Source organism: Hibiscus syriacus, unplaced genomic scaffold (assembly GCF_006381635.1).
Source record: "Hibiscus syriacus cultivar Baekdansim isolate YM2019G1 unplaced genomic scaffold, ASM638163v2 tig00109980_pilon, whole genome shotgun sequence".
Taxonomy (NCBI): Eukaryota; Viridiplantae; Streptophyta; class Magnoliopsida; order Malvales; family Malvaceae; genus Hibiscus; species Hibiscus syriacus.
This window is the reverse complement of record NW_024062547.1, coordinates 1,027,732-1,051,422: the sequence shown is the minus strand read 5'-3', so window position 1 is coordinate 1,051,422 and position 23,691 is coordinate 1,027,732. Positions and strand designations below refer to the sequence as shown.

The 23,691-nt window shown below is 34.3% G+C and overlaps 1 protein-coding gene across 3 annotated transcripts; it reads left to right on the top strand.

The window, feature by feature from the left end:
* Positions 1 to 16,109: 16,109 nt before the first annotated feature.
* LOC120211717 (histone deacetylase HDT1-like) lies at positions 16,110 to 18,978 on the top strand. Of its 3 annotated transcripts, none has more exons than XM_039210206.1 (8): positions 16,110 to 16,255; positions 16,954 to 17,030; positions 17,119 to 17,350; positions 17,440 to 17,624; positions 17,923 to 18,045; positions 18,150 to 18,240; positions 18,510 to 18,645; positions 18,729 to 18,978. In XM_039210206.1, exons 1-8 carry the CDS (start codon positions 16,243 to 16,245, stop codon positions 18,793 to 18,795), a joined length of 924 nt encoding a protein of 307 aa, XP_039066137.1. In that variant the 5' UTR covers positions 16,110 to 16,242; the 3' UTR covers positions 18,796 to 18,978. The 3 variants fall into 3 exon arrangements, with proteins under 3 accessions (XP_039066137.1, XP_039066136.1, XP_039066135.1); XM_039210205.1 differs by having other exon boundaries at positions 18,498 to 18,645; XM_039210204.1 differs by having other exon boundaries at positions 18,489 to 18,645.
* Positions 18,979 to 23,691: the final 4,713 nt, after the last annotated feature.

The following is a 23,691-nucleotide window of genomic DNA, read 5'->3' as shown; positions in this document are numbered from 1 at the left end:
TTTCAAGATTTTTACTGTGGGTCGCTCCGGTGGCCCTAATGTGACACCCCAGATCGGATCGAATAACCTGCATCGTTCTGAGAGGGTTACAAGGGATGCTCTGATCGTCGCAAAATAGCCAAAAATTGTTCGACTTTCATCGTTTTTATTTGTCGCTGTCGTTGTTGGATCGTCCTGGTTTTGAGATATGTTGCTCACCATCTTCCTCTCTGTCCTTTCACTATTCAGATTTATCAACGGAGTCCCCGAACGCCTCCTTTCACCGCCGGTTGAATGAGTTCTTGCCGATAGGGGTGATTTTTTTTCACTATTTTCTGTTTTTTAATTATGTTTTTATTTCGGATCTTCCCCCTTTTTGATATTTTTTTTTGTTTTTTTGTTCGAACCGTTCTCTTCTCTCCCTCTTTCGATCTCCCTCCTCACGAAATCTCTCATTCTTTTTCTCTCTGTCCTCTTTTCGGATATGTCTGATTCTCTTAAATCTTCAATGGTTGTTGGATTTTTAGTAGAGGCTAGGGTTAGAAGAGATGATGGCTCCCGGAAAATTCGAGATTAGTTGTATTTGTTTTGAATTTGTTTATTTATTTTTTTGGATGATTGATTGATTATATATATATATATATATATATATATATATATATATATATATATATATATATATATATTGAACAGGGGTTCTACTCATGAAGTGACCAACGATGTGGCTTCTCAGCTCGGCGTGGAGTTTCGGCTGATAGTGACAGTGGGAGTGATCACCGGGAGTGACCGGCGGTGGTGGTTGGAGCTGATGAAAACGCTATGGTTTCAGAACAAACCCCAAAATCACTTGGACTAGGGTTTCCTAATGTTGGGCTTGTTGGGTCACTTGGATTTGGCCTGTCAGTTGGATCTTGTAACTTGTAAAAATAATAACAATATTAATAATAACAATAATAATAAAATAAAAATGGTTATAACCCGGATAAAACGAGTGTCTACAATGACATTCCTTTTATTGTTCATATCTGAATAAGATAGTGATGCACTAACAACATTATCATCCTGAAATTACTTGAAGCCGATTCTTTTTTAAAAATATTATCCAAATGGCTAACTTGTAGGTTTAACAGTGCATGTACGACGTCGTTTGTATAAATTGTAGGCCAACACATAGCTCATCTAACCAAGAAATTCTAAATACAATTTGCTAATATAAGGTTAAAACAATAAAAATCAGTTGCAATAGAAAATTTTGTCAAGATCGTAATTTTTTAGGTTGTACAAGTTATAACCGAAAATGTTATATTTTTATAATATTTTCGATCGTAAATCCTAAACCTTACAATGTAACTTTCAATTGCAATAGAAAATATTACAAATATGTATAATTTTCTAGGTTAAACGTAATAGTATTTAAAGTTAAATCGTTTTAAATTAGTCTTAAATTAAGCTCTTACACACAAAAATTACCCCATCTAACTGTAGTTGGAACTAAAATTCAGGGTTTCATGGGCATATCATGGAAATTCACGCCCCTGAAATGCATTAACGTTCATGGCCAATAAAAAGATAAAAGATGATAGGCTGGAAGGTCACATTTTTTTGGACAATTACAGATGAAATGTTAAGTTCAATCTAAAATATTACGATTCTTATTATATTTAATATTTTATTTAAGATCGTTGATGAGTGTGCATAATCGTTAATCTTTGCTCATTAATTCTTCGGTTTTGAGGAATTATTATTGCTAAATTGGTTGTGTTATGATTGTTTTCGTGCAAGTCTTTACTTTCCAGAATTAGTGACAAAACGGGCGCATTCTGCATTTTTTTGTTATTTGGTCACGGCTGGAGATATGGGCACGACTCTGCGCATGACGCGGTCTGACGTGGCAGTTTCTAGAAGTTCCAATCAGCGACGGTTTCTAAAAGACTTCCTCCGCACACCTTCTGAAAGATTGACGAGCAGAGTTGCATTAGGAGACTAGTTTAAGTTTGAATTTAAATTTAAAATAATTATCTTTTAGTATTATTTTATTTATTTTCTATGTTTATCTCTTAGGCTTTGAGATGCTATAAATACTCACTTTGAGTAAGCCTAAACTAATCACTCAAATTACATTCTTCTTTTCTCTCTAGTTTTATTAAAGTTTTCTCTTTTTACTTTTTAAGTTTTTCCTTTTTTTCTTTTATTTCAAGCTTCGTTTTCAAAATGCTAAATATGACTTTTGTCATGCTTAGCTAAACTTTTCAAATGCCAAGAGTTGTCGCGATGATTCAATTCCAAATGGAGAATTGAAACGTTCCCTTAATATCTTCGGAATATCTCTCTTAATCTCTGCGCTTATTTTTCAAAATCAAAATAGTTTTCAAAATCAAAGATTGACTTTGGTCAAGCTGTTATTGCGATTAAATGTATGGGAGGAAGATTCGGCTTATAGAAAGCAATTCGACTTCTTGGGAACACACTTGGCGAGATAGTTTCACCAAGAGGGAATTGAGATCGGAATTGACGGTTATAGAAGGAACAATCTGATTCGGACGCTACGAACTTAAACGGTAATTGATCTACGACAATTGATGTCATTAGAATCAATTATCGAAGCCGAAATCAAAGATTGCCTTGGGTGTTCGGTATAAAAGATAGAGTCACGGGGATAGTCCTTGTAGACAAAGTAACCGACGTGAATCCCGAAGAGAAAATATTATTCGATGATCATAAGGAAATTGAATCAAAGCGAAGCTTGAGGCTACTTTTACCGAATTTATTCACAATCTTCATCTTCTTATTTTTACTTTAATTATTTTTATTTATTTAATCGCTTTTATTATTTTAATATCTTTTTACCAAAATTACCCCCCCATTTTTACTGTTTCATGCCTGGCATAAATAAATCAGACAGAAATTTATAATTTTCTAAGTCCCTGTAGAATCGACTCTTACTTCTCTTTACTACGTATTTCCTTTATTTATTGATTGAGAATAAGGAATTTATTTTGACACCGAAACGACAGTTGTCAAATTGGCGCCGTTACCGGGGACTTCGCTAAAGTTACTAATTTTTGTTTGCTTTTAATTTATGACCAGGACTAATCCAGGCACATTAGTGGAGTACAACCTGGAGATTAAAGCCAAATCTAGGAGACTCCACACACAGACGCTTCGAGAAAGAAGAAGACAACGAACAAATCTAGAAGAAGAATCGAATTCAGGTAATTTAAATCCGATGACCGATCTTACTATCTGAGAGTTAGCCGCGGCACCTACTGAACAAGTGCCTTTGAGCATTGATTTTCCCCAAGGCGAAACTCCGTACCAATTGAAAACTGGCCTTATTCATCTCCTCCCTACATTCCGCGGATTACCGAACGATGATCCACACAAACATCTCATGGAATTTCATATGGTCTGTACCAGCATGAGACGACAGGGAGTAACTGAGGACCAAATAAAACTTAGAGCTTTTCCTTTTTCCTTAGCTGATTCGGCTAAAGAGTGGTTATTTTATCTTCTTCCTAATTCTATCACTAAATGGGCTAATATGACTAATCTTTTTCTTGACAGGTTTTTCCTTGCGACAAAAGTAAGTGAACTACGAAGAAGAATACTTGGAATCAAGCAGCTTGATGGAGAGTCACTTTACGACTACTGGAGCGGTTTAAGAAGTTATGTTCTAGTTGCACACAACACGGGTTAACAGAACAAACACTCATTCAACACTTTTATGAAGGATTATCTCCCCTGGAAATGAAGATGATCGACGCTGCCAGCGGCGGAGCCTTAGTGAATATGACTCCCACCGAGGCAAGGCATTTAATATCGACGATGGCTGCAAACTCCCAACAATTTTGCGCTAATAATGAACCTTCTTGAAGGGTTCATGAGATAAGTTCATCTTCCTTAGAAAATAAAATAGACAAGTTAACTGAAGTCGTAAACTCTCTTGTTGCAGGAAAGATAGGAAAAAACCAATTATGTGGAATATGTACATTACCTGATCATTCGACAGAAGGTTGTCTACTGATTCAAGATGACGCAACATCTCAAGTCAATGCAATCGGGGATTTTTCGGGACTTCCCCAAAGAGCTTATAATCCCTACGATAATACATACAACCCAGGGTGGAGGGATCATCTGAATTTCAGCTATGTTTAGAACTCAAGACCAAATCAAGGCTGTCAAGCGAGACCACCTCCACCACAACAACAACTACAAAAGAAATCACTAGAGTCGATTGTCGAGAGGTTAGCACTATCCCAGGAAAAATTCCAGAATCATACTGAAGCCCACTTACAAGAGATAGACAAGCAGATGAGCCAACTAGCTCAAACCGTAGGTCGCTTGAAATCATGAGGTAAACTTTCATCTCAAACTGAAGTAAACCAGAGGGGGAACGTCAGCGCCATCACTATTCGGAGCGGTACAGTAGTGGCACCACCTGTTCCATCAAACGAAGCAACCCAAAAGGAGAAAAAGATTGATGATTCAGGGTCCCAAAAAGAGAATAACGAAGAATAAATAGATAACCCGACGCCATCCCCCTACGACGTGCCACCGCCTTTTTCATCAAGGTTAGTTAAAAAGGACAAAAAAGTTGAGGAAAAGGAAATATTAGACGTACTTCGGAAGGTGAAAGTTAACATACCTCTCCTTGAGGTTATTCGGAAGATTCCAAGGTATGCCCGGTCTTTAAAGGATCTCTGCACGACCAAAAGAAAGCTTACCGGAGTCGAGAAAGTGAACTTAGGAGCGAACGTCTTAGCCGTTTTCCAACGAAAGTTACTACCTAAATTAAAGGACCAAAGTATATTCGCAATCCCTTGTAAAATTGGTAAGGTTGAGATAAAACGAGTAATGTGTGATCTTGGTGCATCAATTAATGTAATGCCTCTATCTGTTTATAAAATGGTTACTAACGATCCTTTGAAGGGTACAAAGATTTCGATACAACTTGCCGACAGGTCGGTGATCTATCCATAAGGACTTTTAGAGAATGTATTGGTGGAGGTAAGCGACTTGATATTTCCCGCCGATTTTTATATAATCGACATGGAGAATGATCACACGAGCACATCATCCGATATCCTTTTGGGGCGCCCTTTCCTAAGCACTGCAAATACAAAAATTGACGTGAGAAGCGGAATTTTAACTATGGAATTTGACTGTGAGGTTGTTAAATTTAACGTATATAAGACAACAAAATATCCTGATAAAATGGAAAGTTTAAATTCTGTCGATTTAATTGATCTTTTGGCTGATGAATTTTTAAGGACTAATTTTTCCTTTGATATATGCAAGGAGTTGGAGGATCATGATGAAAACACGAGTTCCGATCATACCGAGTTGAATTTGATTTCTTCTAAGCCCAAAGTCTTGCCTTTTGTTTTGCAGGCACCCAAAGTTGAACTAAAACCATTGCCTAATCATTTGAAATACGCATTCCTCAGAGAAAATAACACTCTATCAGTAATCATATCAAAAAAGTTATCCGATGTGGAGGAAAATGACTTAATCACTGTTTTGCGCTAATACAAGGAGGCCATAGGATGGACCATCGTTGATATAAAAGGGTTGAGTCTATCCAATTGCATGCATAAAATTAAAACCGAAGAAGGCACAAAACCAACACGTGAAGGTCAACGCCGGCTAAATCCACCAATGATGGAAGTGGTAAAAAAGGAGATACAAAAACTCCTAGATGCAGATATTATTTATCTAATTTCATATAGCAAATGGGTAAGTCCGATACACGTAGTTCCTAAAAAAATAGGAGTTACTATGGTCGAAAATTCTGACGGAGAACTTGTACCAACACGAGTTCAGAATGGATGGAGAGTCTGTATCGATTATAGGAAGTTGAATTCTTTAACTCGAACAGATCATTTTCCTCTTCCATTCATAGATCAGATGATAGAATGATTAGTCGGTAAATCTCACTATTGTTGTCTTGATGGATTTTCAGGTTTCTTCCAGATTCTAGTAGCACCAGAAGATCAAGAAAAGACGACGTTTACATGTCCTTTTGGCACCTTCGCTTACCGACGCATGCCTTTCGGACTTTGTAATGCACCTGCCACATTCCAAAGATGTATGATTAGTATTTTTCTGATTTTATTGAGAAAGGTATTGAAGTCTTTATGGACGACTGCACTGTTTATGGTAATTCATTTGATGAGTGTCTATTAAACTTGAAAAATGTGTTGCGTCGATGCCTAAAATTTAACCTTGTTTTGAATTATAAAAGTGTTACTTTATGGTTGATAAAAGTTTAATTCTAGGACATATTGTTTCATCTAAAGGAATTGTGGTAGACAAGGCAAAAACCGATATAATACGTTCACTTCCTTACCCCTCTACGGTGAGGGAAATTCGTTCTTTCCTTGGTCATGCAGTTTTTTACTGTAGATTTATTAAGGACTTCTCTAAGGTGGCGCAACCATTGTGCGAACTCTTACAAAAGGATAAAATCTTCAATTCCGACCAACAATGCCAAGAATCATTCGACATATTAAAGGAAAAGTTGGTTTCGGCACCCATAGTCCAACCGCCAAATTGGGACTTTCCCTTCGAAGTTATGTGTGATGCTTCGGATAGAAGTGTTGGAGCTATACTCGGAAAAAGATCGGGAAAAAGCCTCACGTTATCGCTTATGCGTCCCGTACCTTAGATTTCACACAACGGAATTATTCGACTACCGAAAAAGAATTATTCGCTATTATTTTTGCATTAGATAAATTTAGATATATCTTCTTGGCACTAAAGTTGTTGTTTTCTCTGATCATGCAGCCTTGAAGAACTTGCTCAGCAAAAAAGAGGTGAAACCACGACTAATCCATTGGATCTTACTCCTCTAAGAACTCGATTTGGAAATCAAAGACAAGAAAAGATGTGAGAACTTAGTGGCTGATCACTTAAGCTGGCTTCTAATCATTACAGTTAATCCTCCCATTCGTGAAGAATTCCCGGAGGAAAGCTTGATGATGGCCCAGAAGTTAATACCTTGGTTTGCAGATATAGTTAATTACTTAGCTACAGGTAAATTGCCATCTGATTTAATGAGAACCGAAGTAAACCGCATCAAGAGAGAATCTCGCTTCTTCATTTGGGATGACCCATATCTCTGGAAGCATTGTTCAGACCAGGTAATTCGACGGTGTGTTCCCGAAAGTTAGGTAAGCTCAATTTTGAAATTTTGTCATTCATATTCGTGTGGTGGACACTTTGGACCAAAACAAACCGCTCATAAAATTTTGGAATGCGGATTCTTTTGACCTCATATTTTTCGTGATGCTTACTTGTTTTGTAAATCTTGTGATAATTGTCAACGTGTATGTAATTTGAGTCGAAGAAATGAAATGCCCCTTAATCCTATACATATATACGAAATATTTGATGTTTGGGGACTTGATTATATGGGTCAATTTGTTTATTCTTTTGGCAACTGTTATATAATCCTTGCGGTTGATTATGTTTCGAAGTGGGTAGAAGCTAAAGCCACTCGAAACAACGATGTTAAAACTATTGTTCAATTTCTAAAGAATTGTATTTTTCTAGGTTTGGCACACCGAGAGCGATAATAAGCGACCGCGGCACACACTTCATCAACGGGTGATTGATGTGCTTATGAAAAAGCATGGAGTGAATCATAGAATTGCCACGGCTTATCATCCGCAAACGAACGAACAAGCGAAAGTTTCAAACCGAGAAATAAAGATAATTCTTGAGAAAATAGTTAAGCCAAATCGCAAGGATTGGAGCTTGAAATTAATTGACGCTTTGTGGGCTTATCGGACCGCATATAAAGGACCTAACGGCATGTCGCCATATCACCTTGTGTTCGGTAAGTCGTGCCATTTACCTGTCGAGCTAGAACACAAGGCATATTGGGCCGTAAAACAGTGCAATATGGAGTTAGAAGCGGTTGGTGAAACACGAAAGCTACATATACAAGAGCTTGAGGAAATCCGGAGAGATGCTTACGACAACGCCAAGATATATAAGGACAAAACTAAATAATTTCATGATCGAAAGATTGTTTCTAAATCTTTTTCTATCGGACAAAAAGTTCTTCTTTTTAACTCAAAATTGAAACTTTTTACAGGTAAACTTCGATCAAAATGGAACAGATCTTACACGGTAACTGGAATATTTCTTCATAGAGCAGTCGAAATTGAAGACAATTCGGGCACTCGGTTTAAAGTAAATGGACACATGATTAAATCGTATTATGTGAATAGCGATGTTTGCTTGGTTGAAGATCTCAACTTAGAAGAACATGTAGTCTAAACCAGGTCGTCGAGCTAACGACGTTAAACAAAAGCGCTTCATGGGAGGCAACCCATTGTTTTTAATTCCATTACATTTTTTTTTCTTTTCGATCGAGCATGTTTATTTTATTTTTATTTTACATGAATCAATTTTTTTATTCAAACTTGAACGACGAAGATTTATGAAATTATGATTTGAACAGTGCTAATTTTGGAGACTACTGAGAAATGAACAGTCGAACAAAGCACAAAAAAATAATGCCCCAGCTGTGCGCATCGTTTAATTAAACGGCGCACGTTAGCAAAACCGACATGAAATCCGGGGAGTACTCTATTTCTTCTCTTGCACTTTAGTTTTCATTTTGAGGCAAAATGCTTTAAGTGAGGGGGAGTAGAGTGTAGGATTGAATTTCAACTTGCTTATCTTTATGTTTCGATGCTAGTATGTGTTGATTGGATTTGTCAGAAATTTCATTGAATTTTTTTGTCTTGTTGAATTTTTTTGGAATGATATGCTTGTTTGGGAATACATAATTGTTTAGGTTAGGATGTTCTTGATAGTGAATAGCATGAATTGTGGTAAGTTGGTGTTTTTGTGATATTTCATGATTTTATTGGTTGAAATGTGATTAGCTCAATGCATGAAATAATTTGGTGAGATTTGAGCCTTTACGAGCATATCATTTTCGCTCTCATTTTGTTGGATTGAGTGTATCGAATTTGACATTGGTATTCTAGAACCTACATGTTAAATATTGTCGAGATTACACATGAACATGATGCTTAAAGATGATTTGGGCACCTTAGGATTAACCATTCTGTTTCCCCACTAAATTACATACCCATACATTTTCCCCTTAGTTAACCACTTTTGAGCCTATTCCCGTTTCTTTGTTTTTTCACCATGTTCATAAACCCGAGCCTTTTTATTTTATCCCTCTTTTCTACCTTTTTCAGGGCAAGTGAATAATTTTACCGTTGTATTCTCCATCAAAGAAATGTTGAATGAAAGAAAAAAAGAAAAAAAGATGTTCGAAAGAAAAAGAGAGAGAAAAAAAACATGAAAGAAAAAAAAATGGAAAACAAAACAACAAAAGTGTGAAAAAATGCATTTTGATAAGAAATTTGTTGTTTGATATGTCGTCTTTTTATCTTGTTGTGCTTAATGTTTTGATGGAGTTGAGATTATTATTTGTTAGTTCCTTGCCTTGAATTTATAGCCATATTTTTAGCCTTTTCCCCACCTTTACTTGAGCCCCGTTACAACCAATAAAAGACCTTTTGATTTATGCATTTTGCTCTTATTAGTAGTAGAGATTTGATTTACTTGCAGGCTTATGGTAATACCGTGTAAATTCTGACATTGAGCGTTTCTTTACTCCAAACACATTGAGTGATTTGAGTGAATCCCGATAAGGTGTTGAGTTATGAGCATTGAGATTAATTAATGAATGAATGAATGTATATTACAATTGCACTTGACTTGTTCCAATTGGTGATGTTCAATTGATTGATTTCTTGACTTAAATAGTTATTGTGGTCTTTACCTTGCTTCCTCGAATGTGAAACTTGACAAACAACGGTAAATGAAATTTTTGACTAGTTTGATTAATCATACATGAGGATAAGCATGAGATAAGTGAGGGGGAATTTGATGAGTGTTCAAAATCGTTAATCTTTGCTCGTTAATTCTTCGGTTTTGAGGAATTATTACTACTAAATTGGTTGTGTTATGTTTGTTTTCGTACAAGTCCTTACTTTCCAGAATCAGTGACAAAACAGGCGCATTATGCATTTTTTTATTATTTGGTCACGGCTGGAGACATGGGCACGACTCTGGGCATGACGCGGTCTGACATGGCAGTTTCTAGAAGGTCCAATCAGCGACGGTTTCTAGAAGACTTCCTCCGCACGCCTTCTGAAAGATTGACGAGCAGAGTTTCATTAGGAGACTAGTTTAAGTTTGAATTTAAATTTAAAACAATTATCTTTTAGGATTATTTTATTTATTTTCTATGTTTATCTCTTAAGCTTTGAGAGGCTATAAATACCCACTTGGGGTAAACCTAAACTCATCACTCAAATTACATTCTTCTTTTCTCTCTAGTTTTATTAAAATTTTATCTTTTTACTTTTTAAGTTTTTTCTTTTTTCTTTTATTTTCAAGCTTCGTTTTCAAAATACTAAGTATGACTTTTGTCATGCTTAGCTAAATTTTTCAAAAGCCGAGAGCTGTCGCGATGATTCAATTCCAACGGGAGAATTGAAATGTTCCCTTAATATCTTCGGAATATCTCTCTCAATCTCTGCGCTTATTTTTCAAAATCAAAACAGTTTTCAAAATCAAAGATTGACTTTGGCCAAGAGGTTGTTGCGATTAAATGTGTGGGAGGAAGATTCATCTTATAGAAAGCAATTCGACTTCCTGGGAACACACTTGGCGAGATAGTTTCGCCAAGAGGGAATTGAGATCGGAATTGACGGTTATAGAAGCAATAATTCGAGTCGGACGCTACGAACTTAAACGGTAATTGATCTACGACAATTGATGTAGTTAGAATCAATTATCGAAGCCGGAATCAAAGATTGCCTTGGGTGTTCGGTATAAAAGATAGAGTCACGGGGATAACCCTTGTAGACAAAGTAACCGACGTGAATCCCGAATAGAAAATCTTATTCGATGATCATAAGGAAATTGAATCAAAGCGAAGCTTGAGGCTACTTTTATCGAATTTATTCACAATCTTCATCTTCTTATTTTTACTTTAATTATTTGTATTTATTTAATCGCTTTTATTATTTTAATATCTTTTTACCAAAATTCCCCTCATTTTTACTGTTTCACGCCTGACATAAATAAATCAGACAGAAATTTATAATTTTCTAAGTCCTTGTAGAATCGACTCTTACTTCTCTTTACTACGTATTTCCTTTATTTATTTATTAAGAATACGAAATTTATTTTGACACCGAAACGATAGTTGTCAATCGCCGTTTTCAATGTTAAATTAGAAGGCCGCTGTTTAGACTTCCCCTTTTCTACATCTTCAATTTCAGGTTCATTGAAATTTCTTAATTTTTCAGCTTATTAATGCATATTCGAATGACGGTTAAAAAAAGTATTGTCAATGTGGATAATAAGAACAGCCAAATGAGGTTTACAATATTCTGAAATGTTTAGGGATTGAATGTGTAAAAGGATTGGCATTAGTGAAAGAAGAAGAGATTTATATAAATAATTATTCTTTATTCTACTTTTACTAAATAATTACTATGTAATTTGATCCCAAAAAAATAATTACTATGTAAAATTACTAAAATTTATTAAGTTTTGATGGAAATTCCACTTACCCCTCTACTTTAAAGGGTAACTATGTATTTAGTCATTTAATTATTCGAACAGTTTCGTTTTGTTCACTCAATTATATTTTTTAAAATCATACTTAATGTTACGGTTTGGTTTCATTTTGGTCATCCACCGTTAAAAAATAAGAGAATTATTAACGTGATATTTCTATTTTTTGTAATGATGATGTGCCATTATCTTATTATGACACGTCTGCAACATCATAAAATTTTTAACGGCATATCACCATAATAAAACCAAAATATAATGTTAGGTATGATTTTGAAAGAAAAAAATAAGATGACCAAAACGAAATCACATGAATAGTTTAGGTGACTAAATCCGTAGTTTACCCCTACTACAAAAAATGCTTACACTTGTAATTCGTTTAAAATTACACTAACCCCTCTTTATGTAAAAAAAATTAGTTGTTTAAAATTACACTAACCCCTATTTGTGTAAATTTTAAATACAAAGATAATTATACCATATTATTGTTTTTCTATTTTTTCATTTTTCATTAAAATAATTAAAATTTAGTTACAACGAAAATTTATATTATAGTTAAATTGTATTTAATTACGAGTAAAATTAAGCATTTTAAAATTATATTAAATTTAATTATATATTAATTTTAATATTGACTCATTAAATTTTTATTTAAATTTCAAACTACATATGTCTTAATTAAAACATCATGTGTGTGTATATATATATAACTTTTTAAACTTTGAAATTAATTAAATATTTTAATTAATTAAAATTTACAAATATATTTTAAAAACTAGTTCATTGAAATTTTTTTGAATGGTCCCCCAACTGTAAGGCCCTACTTTATTGAGTATTCGATTATTAAAAATTATAAAATGATCCTCTAACAATATGATGATGATCTGTTGAGGCTCTCAACTATTAAAAGTTACAAAATTATCACCCAACTATTCATATGTTATAAATTCATCTTTTTTGGTAAAAACAATTGACGGTCATCTGAGTTGGACGTTAATATGTTATCTGATATATGATAGTCGTTTGAGATTGCTGGATAAGATTTTAGAATATCTCAATCAGTAGGTTAACGTCCAACTCATATTGTCGTCAATTTTTTAACGAAAAATGGCGAGTGTAGGAAATATGAATAGTAAATTTAACATTTTATAACTTTTAATAGTCAGGGAACTCAACAAATCAACGTCCTATATCTAATAATTATTTTGTAATTTTTAATAGTAAAAAAACTCAATAAAATAATGTCTTAGATCGGAGGACCTCCCTAATATAATAATTAATACATTTGGGAACCCTCGTAAGGATAGTCGGAATCCACCACTAGCCTTCTTGTTTCGTTGGATGCCCTATAATCGGGACTATTTGTGTACTTTACTCAGAATTTTAAACTATATTTTAACCGCTAAAACACTCCACAAACGCCAAGCTAGGCATCGTTCAACTTTTTCCCTCTTTAACGTGTGCGGTACCGTTAATTGGTATTGCTAATGGATGGTTAACCATATTATTTAATTTAAATAGATGGTTAATTGTTATAACGATTATAATATTTTTTAACCGTTAAGAAATAGTTAGTTATAACAGTTAACTGTTATTAACGATTCAATTACATATTAACATATTGTTAACCTGTTACAATTATTTTTCAAAATAATACAACATCAACATTTTAAAGTTTCACAATTCATACTAAAAAAGTATAATAGTTAACATATACTTACAATATTATAAATATATACATCTTACAATATAATTATAAATTTAATTTATTAACGGTTAATTATTGGTTAACCATTTATTAAAATTAATAACCGTAACTTTAACTGTTAATCATTACTTTTAATGGCTTGATTAATCAAAATCGTTTAACATTAACAATTTAATTAATTAAATTATTAAATATAATAATTATATTGATTAACTATTACGACTAACCGTTACAGTTTTTTCTAACACCCCTACCGTTAATAATGTGTAGGTCACCGGAAACGCCCTCGTGACTCTCAGGTGCGAAGGGAATCTTAACGTACCTCCAGCTTTGCAATAGTGACCTGTCACATACGTACTGCAAAAGTTACCGGTGTGTTTAGCATTCTTTCTATACAAGTGCAGTGTACTTTTCTTGAAAAAGTTGTTACGTTATTTAAATTATCAATTCCATTTTCATTTTGGTAAACTACATCTAATCTCATTTAATTAATAGATTTAGTAATAAATATCAATTTTCTCTTTAAAGTTATATTATTCAAATAAAAATATGATTATAAATATATCATTTTATCATATAAAATTAAAATAAATATTTAATATGGTATGATATAATAATGTTCTAGGTAAAGTTCACAAATGATCTTCGATTATAGAGTATTATTTTGTTGAGTCTTTCAACTATTAAAAGTTATAAAATGATTTCCGGCTATAGGCAGTTGCTTTGTTGAGTATTCGACTATTAAAAGTTATAAAATAGTCACCAAACTATTCATATATTTTAAATTTATCATTTTCTATTAAAAAGTTTACGGTCGTCTGAACTAGGCATTAACTTGTTAACTAAGATATGATAAAATTTGATCTCAGAACTATTTGAGTTATATTTTATAGATCGTCTCTCCATTTACATTATGTAATTGTTCTAAAGTATTGTTTCACGTAAGGACTTTTGCACATGCATGAAAATACTACAATGATTTTATATCTAAAATATCAAATAATTCCTTGAACAAATTGGTCGCTAAAACATCAAATAAGTCTTTGAACAATGTTTTTATATCTAATTTGTCTCTAAAACTTTCTAATTTTTATTTTTTTTAAACATCCCACAATCTCCACTATATTCACGTGAACCACCCTTCACGTAGCACCAGGGGCGGATGTACATGGCTCCCTAGGGGAGCCATTGCACACTCATTATTTTTAGAAAATTGTTAAATTTAGTTTAATTTGTTAATAGGAATAGAAAAAAAATAAGAAAATTTGCATATCCAAATTTTTTTAGAATAGGGTATTAAAATTTTAGACTCCTATTTTTTAATTTCTAGATCCGTCACTGCGTAGCACCAACCCAAAGTGGTTTATTGACCGTACGACGAAATCGTTGTCTTGATCGACGCCTATCGCGACAAATGGTATACGCTTCATCGTGGGAACCTAAGGCTGTAAAGCCTCAACGCTGTAGCAACCGAATGCTTCTCACTAAATATTTTCTCCTTCAATATCAGGTATATCCCGCACAATATCCATCACAAACATAGATCATGTTCATGAATTATTAAATGAGTTGTAGGACTAAAATCAAACACAAACGAGAAGATACATGAATTCATTAGTATAGTGAGCAAACATGCTTGCCATAATTTTGTAGCTAATGCATATAGAAAAAAGATGGTTTTATGGAATTTTAAGGGAAAGTGGGAAAAGAAAGGAACAAGAAGAAGAGAAAAGACACCTGTATGTGCAGATTGCTGCAGCCAATGCAAACCTTTTCCATCGCAACAGTGGCAACTGAAACTACAGAAAGTTTACAGTATCATACAAAGAAAGCTATTGTTTCCTTTTGTGCCGGTAGGGTTCCATTTCACTTAAGATCATTTTTGGATATATACCGGAAAATGATATCGATTAATTTGTTACTTTTAAAATTTCAGTGAAAAAACGAAAATTTACTCAACTATGTGTGATCATTTGTGTAGTTTACTGTTTTTAATTTTATATATTTGTTGTGTCTCATCAACAATCTATTAAAAGACTAACGATAATTAACCTTTAATGACCATATTTTAAATAAATAAAAACAAAAGTGAGTAGATATTATGTTTTTTGAATTTAATGAAGAAAAGTCTACAAAACTTAAACGAAAATGATCAATCTTGTAGTTTATCCATTGTTTTTTTATCGAGTTTGTGGGCTAAATTAATATTTTAAATTTCTATGACTTATTTAATTTTTAGGGAAAAAATAAAAATAATTTAAATATGAAATATAAAAAATTAAATATAAAAATGCTAAAAGTAATTAAACTAATAAAAATATTATTTTTAAAATTTAAAAAATTTAAAATATATCACTAGTTAATAAAATGATAAATTATGAATTATTAAAAAAAATAAATTGACCTAACATTTAGTTTAAGTTTTAATTTGATACATTCCTGTTAAAAAAATAACAAAATTAATGAAGTGATTTTCTTTTATTTTTTTAATAATGATGTGGCACTACTTTATGATGACACATCAACATCACTGTTAAGTTTTTAACGGTGGGATACTAAAATGAAATATAACCTAACATTAGGTATGATTTTAAAAAAAATATAAAATTTTGGTACTAAAAAGAATAAAAGTAATAATTTAAGTACTAAACGTGTAGTTTACCAAATATTCTAGATGGAGAAAACGGAGTGCAGAAGAAAGCCCATATCACAAATGCTATGTTATTGAGCTTTCATCTTCTATTGCAAAAGCCCAAACATCTTGACGACGCCTATAACCTCTTACAGTGTTCAGCGCTACTCCAGATCACACCCAATCATCGTCCTCACTCTTAAGTTAAACTGCTGCGTACACTATTCTCTTCCCCACCGTCGGAAATTTCATCTAAAAAAACTCGGTAAAACCCTAAGACTTTCTCTCACACTCTCTCGCAATGGAGTTCTGGGGTAATTTTCTCTTTTCTCCTTCTTGTGATTATTTCATTCCGTTTGTTATTTATTTTTTCATTCTTCTTTTAGTTACCAAATTGGCTGAAATCAATTATCATCATGCATGTTCTTTCGATTGGTTTGCTTCCTGATTTTTCTTTTTTCTAATTATTTTTCTTTGAAATTTGGTGTTATCATTTCTTTATTTCCCCATTTTCATTAACTTTCTGGGTAGATTGTTGCTTCCTTTTTATATAGAGTAACTTTATTAATTTTACGGGTTATTTCTGATAATAAAGATTGCATAGAATTTCTAGCACAATAAAATAAACTTTGCCCTGTATTTTAACTTATTTTATTGCTTGAATTGTTTCCTAGGTTTTATTTTTAGTCTATTTAACGAATTTTTTTATTTATTATTCTGACGAAATGCTTATGCATATTTTTTTGGGGGGGGGGGGGTTGAACTTTGTTTGATATTCTTGTTGAATAGTTATTTAATAGTAGTGATATTAAGGGTTTGTTTACTCTGATTTGGACTGCCTTGTGGGATCTTTTAGAATTTATTGTAGTTTATTTTTTAAAATTCATATTTGGGATTTCTTATTGTTTTCACTTGTTACGGTCTCTTTCAATGTTTCCGGTTCTAATGAATTATGAGCCCCCCTCAAACACCCACACCCGTCCATTTATCGTGAAATTTGGCATATGTGTAGGTGCTGAGGTTAAAAGTGGACAAAAATTTAAGGTTGAATTGGAGAATGATGGCAGTAGGATCCTGCATCTGTCACAGGTTATTATTAAGGAACTATGATTTCCAAACTTATTTCACTGTTGACGATTTCATCTCTTTATTAAATTTCCCGCTATATAACTCGCAGGTTGCTCTTGGTGAGGTGACTGGTGATAAAAAGAAAGAGAAAGGAGACGAAAGCATTTGTATCTACCTCAAATTCAAAAATGAGAAGTTTTTAATTGGAACACTTTCCCAAGAGAAATTTCCCCAGATACCATTGGATTTGGTGCTGCATGACCAATTTGAACTGTCTCATACCTGGAAAAGTGGTAGTATCTATATCACTGGGTATTATGTTGATACAACTCAAGGTGGTGGTGAGTGATTCTGCTAGTAGTTTCTGTTAATTTGATATTTCTTAATACTATTGGAATTTGAAAACTATGTTTCGACTTCTACTTTACAGATACCGAGTCTGAAGAGGAGCTCCCACAACCTACAATTAATCTCACAAAGCCTCAGGCTACAGCATCTGATCCTACTGCATCACGGCAGGTTAAGATTGTGGAACCAAAAAAAGATGAGGTTAGCAGTGATGATGAGGATGAAGATGATACTTCTGGTGAGGATGAAGAATCCAGTGAGGATCAGGTAGATGTCTAACTATTAGTATCACTCCCAGCCAATAACCTCTTTCTGGTTTTGTGTAAATCATAAAGCTGAAATAGTTGAAATAGGTGTTACACTGTTAATAGCATCTGGTGCATTAAGGAAATAGTTTTAAATGTATCTTAATGCATCTATCCGTTTGGAATATCACAAAATTGAGTCTTCACATTCTCTTGCTCGGTCTTAGTAGGAGTGTGTTTTGATTTGGTTGTTTTTATTGTTGTTTCTTAATTGGGCTAGAATACAGTGATTAATTAGTAATTCTGAACTATTATTTTAGGAACCTGGCATGCCAATTAATGGTGAGAAGGAAAGTGATAGTCATAGTGATATGGGCAGTGATGAGGATGATAGTGGAGAAGAAAGTTCAGATGAGGATCAAGAGACACCTGAATTGTTTAAGGTAAGCATATATGCTTTGAGGTTTGTCATTCAGGACATCAAGGAGCTTCAGCACTGAAGCGTTTCTTTTGTTTTTCTAACCACTGCTGAATGGTTTGGCTTTAGGCTGGACCAAGCAAGAAGAGATCTGCAGAGCTGGCTAGGAAGACCCCTGCTCCGGAAAAGAAGGTGAAGCTAGAGCCTCCCCAAAAGACAGGTAGATTTACCACCATCTCTGCTTTTCTATAGATGTTGATTTTGAACTTACTAATGAGGGGTTGTAACTATCAGTTGCTACTTACTAGTGAGGGGTCGTAACTACAATTCATTCCTTACCTCTTTTCTAATGGGTCGTGACTATCAGTTGCTACTTACTAATGAGGGGTCGTAACTACAATTCATTCCTTACCTCTTTTCTAACACTCTATTCTGGCTTGTTCTTTGTTGTTATTATTACATTAAAAGAGTTTCAAGTCCTCGGTGCAGATGGCAAGAAAGTGGGTGGACATACTGCAACCCCTCACCCCTCGAAGCAAGCTAAAAAAGCTTCAGCTGCTACTTCTCAGGCGAAGCAGACTCCAAAGTCTGGTGGTGGTTCATTCCCTTGCAAGTCCTGTGGCAGGTCAGTTCTTTCTTCTTAGCAACTATTTAATCAAATCACAATTAACTTATTCATTATATATCTGTCTTAAAAACATGGAGTAGGACATTTGGCTCTGAGAATGCTTTACAATCTCACTCCAAGGCAAAGCACGGTGCTGCTGCAGTGTAAAAAAATGAGTGGTGGTTGAATATTTTGGTAATTTTGGAACGGACAAATGGAGCCATTATGAACATTTGAAACGTTTAGTTTAAAGCAGATGTATTTGATGTAGTAGTTTCGTTAATTGCCCTATGTTTGAGATTGGTACTTGCTATGTCATTTGCAAATAATTAGGAAATGGACTTAACTACACCTCCTTTATGTTTGATTGTTTGCATTTCGAAGCAAGTTGTCTCGTAAAATCATCAAAAACCTTTTTAAAGTGTATTAATCGTCAGATGCACGATGTTAAAATATTACAGAAGTTGCATGTACGACGACTATTTAAATTTGATTGATATAATCATAATTTATAAATTGTTCAATTAGTTTTATTCATTTCAATACTAATTAGAAATTCAATTATGGTTAGAGAAAAATTTATCGATTAAAAAACTCAACAATAAAATTTAAAAATCACAAAGTACTTATTTTATGGATGATCTTCTATATATAGATTTTTTAGTTTATTTAGTTAGGTTTTTAACTTATTCTTTGTAAATGATTATAGGAAAATATGTTTATTATTTATTTAGTTTACAGTTATAATTATAAAGATTTATTTTGATTTGAATAATTCTCTAATTTTAATAAAATTAGTGACTTTTATCTTGTGTAAATGTTTTATATCGTTAATATAGTAGTTGATTATACAAAAAATCAATGAAAACAAATTAGTGGCATTTAAATTTGAGAAAATAACCTCATTGACCGAAAATTTCTTATAATATACGATTTTGACCAATTTTTTTTCGATTTGCCAAAATGACCAACAAAATCGCAATGCGATCTCTAAATCGCAACACGATCTCCAGTATCGCAAATCAGTTTCCAGATTCGCAACGCGATTTTGACTATGGCATTGCGATTTTCCAAATTCGCGTTGCGATTTTAGAAAATCGCAATGCGAATATGTAAATCGCAATGCGATTCTGACTATCGCAACGCGATAATACATAATCGCAACGCGATAATACATAATCGCAACACGATTCTGACTATCGCAACGCGATTCTGACTATTGCGTTGCGATTTTCAAAGCGCCATTAGTATCACAACACTTATTTTATTTTCAAATTCCAAACATGAATATTAATATATCCCGTAATTGTAACTCTTAACCTAAAACCCTAAATCACAACTCAGTCCTATCTCCATCTCTCACTCTCTACGGCGACATCCGTCCCCATCTCTGACGAAATCCGTCCCCATCTCCGGCGAAATCCGTCTATCTCCATCTCTCAGAGCCACCCTCACAATCATTCACGATCAGAAATGGAAAATCAACCAAATCAACCACCGAGGGTTAGTTTTTTTTAATTATTTTTATTTTGAAATTTTTGCATTATTATTAGGTTTTTCATATTGAAATTGATGATAAGTTTACTGGTAATTTCAATAATAGATTAACCATTTCACTTAGATTGCTTATTAAATTCATTCGATTGCTGCCAATACTGCTAAACTATTTAGTCTTTAACCCTGTGAAGTTAGTATTTGTCTTTGTTTTGTCTTTTGGTTGAAGTAATGCAATTCATTCAAGTTTCAATTTTAGACAATAACTATTTGAAACCGAGGATCGCAACGCGAAATGAAAATCGCAACGACAAAATCGCAACGCGATTTTAGTTTCGCGTTGCGATTTCATTTCGCGTTGCGATAGTCAAATTCGCGTTGCGATAGTCATTTTCGTGTTGCGATTTTCATTTTTCGTGTTGCGATTTTAAGTTTCAGAAACTATTCTTCTTCTGCAAATTGAAACTTGAATGAATTGCATTACTTCAACCAAAAAACAAAGACAAATACGAAATTCACAATGTTGCAAATTTAAGTTTGAAGAATAAACTACTACTACTCTTTATGTTTATTATTGTTTTTGGTATATCTTCACAGTGTCGTTTTTGGTATATCTTCACAGTGTAGTTTTTGGTATATCTAACTTGGTATGTTTATTGTTTTTGCAGAACTTTTTTTTCGGCTCATGACCTTAAGGAATCAAATAAGCCTAGTCACTACAATTGCGTCGAAGCTTTCACCTGTACAAAGAAAATTGTTTGAGGATACTTGCTTCGGGCCATGGCTGAAAGTACAACATCCGGATGGAGATGCTATGTTGACCCATTTGTGGCTTCAGACCATGACTAGCGATCTACCCGAGAGTATAAAACGTGGTAATGAAGAGATATGGTTTCATTTTCCACCGGCGTATACGTGTTTTGGGCGGGAGGAGTTTTGCTTAATCACTGGTCTACGCTTCGGACACGATGATGTAGGTCGATACACTAGTCATATTACCCGCCCATCATGGTTATCCTGAGTTTTTTCTGAGCTATCAATGGAGAAGCCGAATTTACACGTCGACGACTTGACGAGATTATTTAATAAGAAAGATGGTTTTACTCGGATTGATGACGTCGATGTTGTTCGAGTATGCCTTTTAGTACTTTTGCATGCCATCTTTTTAGGCAGAGAGGCCAGACAACCTATTCCTAAGGACCTAATATTATTGGTAGAGGACCTAAATGCATGGAACCTATTTCCGTGGGGTTCGTACCTATGGAAAGCTACCTGGAATAAGTTGTCGTCTGCCTTTGATGACCGCAAAAGTTTGCGTGGCGATGGTTCCAAATACACTTTGTCAGGCTTTATTTGGGCCTTTAAGGTAAGAATTTCTATATAATGTTTCCAAAATTATAATTAATTATTTAACAATTACTAATGTTTGTGTATTATATTGTTTGTAGATTTGGATATTTGAGGCTTTTCCTGACATGCAGACATATGCATTAAAAACTTCAAATGATATTCCTAGGGATATTTCCTGGAAGAGGAAACACCGGCTGTTGATTTGGGAAGAGTTACTACGGTATACGACAATAAATAATGTAAGTTAACACAAATACTACCATATATAAACAAGTTATTACTAGTACACGTTTAACTTTGTTTGAGCTTTTATATTGTTAGGAGGCCAACACTCCATTACAGAGGCTGAGCTTGCCACTGATTGGTGGCAAGCTAGTATGCGTTTTTTTGATGGCACGGATGATGAGTAGCCTCCACTTCGAGAGCCATCACCTCACCCAGAGCCATCACCTGATCGACCACACTATACACCTCTACAACGAGAGCCATCACCTATTCCGTCACATCATCAAGCCTCTTCTTCACCATCACCTCATGATAGGCGACCGTCAAAGATGCCACGACATTTATCTCACTGTTCTTCACCTCCACCTCCACGGGATGAGTTAGGGGAGTTACGTGATGAGGTCAATGTATTACGTGAGGAGGTTGGTACTTTACGCGATGACAATGGTGCATGGCGTGATGAGGTATCTACTTTACGTGGTGAGGTAGCGGCTCTACGTGAGATGGTAGCATCGTTGCAGAATTAGGTTCATACTCTACGCAACGAGGTAAGTTTAAGATTTTTCATATTTAACTTGATTTACTCATAATTTCACTTAGATTAACCATTTCACTTAGATTGCTTAGTAAATTCATTCGGTTGATGCCAATACTGCTAAACAGTTCTAAAATAACCCTGTAAAGTTAGTATTTGTCTTTGTTTTGTATTTTGGTTAAAGTAATGCAATCCATTCAAGTTTCAATTTGCAGAAGAAGAATAGTCGCAACACGAAACTTAAAATCGCAACGCGAAAATGACTATCGCAACGCGAATTTGACTATCGCAACAAGATAATCGCAATGTGAAATAAAAATCGCAACGCGAATTTAGTTTCGCGTTACGATTTTGGTTTCGCGTTGCGATTTTTATTTCGCATTGCGATTATCTTGTTGCGATAGTCAAATTTGCGTTGCGATAGTCATTTCCGCATTGCGATAGTCATTTTCGCGTTGCGATTTTAAGTTTCGTGTTGCGATTTTAAGTTTCAGAAACTATTCTTCTTCTACAAATTGAAACTTGAATGGATTGCATTACTTCAACCTAAAGACAAAGAAAAATACTAACTTCACAGTGTTGCAAATTTAAGTTTCAAGAATAAACTACTACTCTTTATGTTGTCCTTGAACATGCACTAAACCTATATGTTGTCCTTTTAAATGTTTATATAAGTGCTTACTTCTGGAATGTTATCTGATACATTTTGTGAACTATGATAGAATAATGACTTGGGTGAATATCGTGCAAGTTTGAAACATATTTATCTTTGTTTTCACTGTTTAATATCATGTCTGTTTATTTACTGATTTATGTATTAATTTATTTTTAGCGGCCCGATAAGGTGGATGCTTTACGTCGAGTTTTTCTTGCACGACGGGGTTTACGCATCAGACGGCGTGCACGTGCCATTACGTCTCCGTTCACCCCAATAGTGTGAAGACTCCGTAAGAAGAAGCCCGACTCACCTGTCATCGTTCAAGAGGCCTCTTCTATCGTTCAAGAGACCCCTATCATCCCTCAAGAGTCCCCTCCCACCGTTCAAGAGGCCCCTGTCATCGTTGAAGAGGTCCCTCCCACCATTCAAGAGCCCGATTCACACGGCGTAATATGTCGAATTATTGAGAAACCCTCTCAAGTGCCGGACATGATGGATGACTGTTGGCTTTCGTATGAGTTATCGGCCAGTACCATTCCGACAGATGAAGTGGAGAGGAGAAAACTACCGGAAACAATTTTGGATAATACCCTTTGGCCTAAGACCGCAGGTGATTTTTATCTACATAAGCGGAGCCAGGGTGTTACGCTGACATATACAAACTCAACGATGATATGCATTTTTTGATTGATCGGTCTTGGTGGGGTGTGTTATTAGGGGTTGAAGACAAAGACTATTTCGATGGGGGGCAAGTCTTATATTTTTCTTATATTTCATTTTGATTATTTTTTTTAATTTATGT

Excerpts from the sequence above, each read along its gene's own strand:
- LOC120211717 (XM_039210204.1), top strand. Across the intron at positions 17,031-17,118 it reads GGATCCTGCATCTGTCACAG|GTTGCTCTTGGTGAGGTGAC; the intron begins GTTATTATTAAG and ends TATAACTCGCAG. Across the intron at positions 18,046-18,149 it reads AGACACCTGAATTGTTTAAG|GCTGGACCAAGCAAGAAGAG; the intron begins GTAAGCATATAT and ends GTTTGGCTTTAG.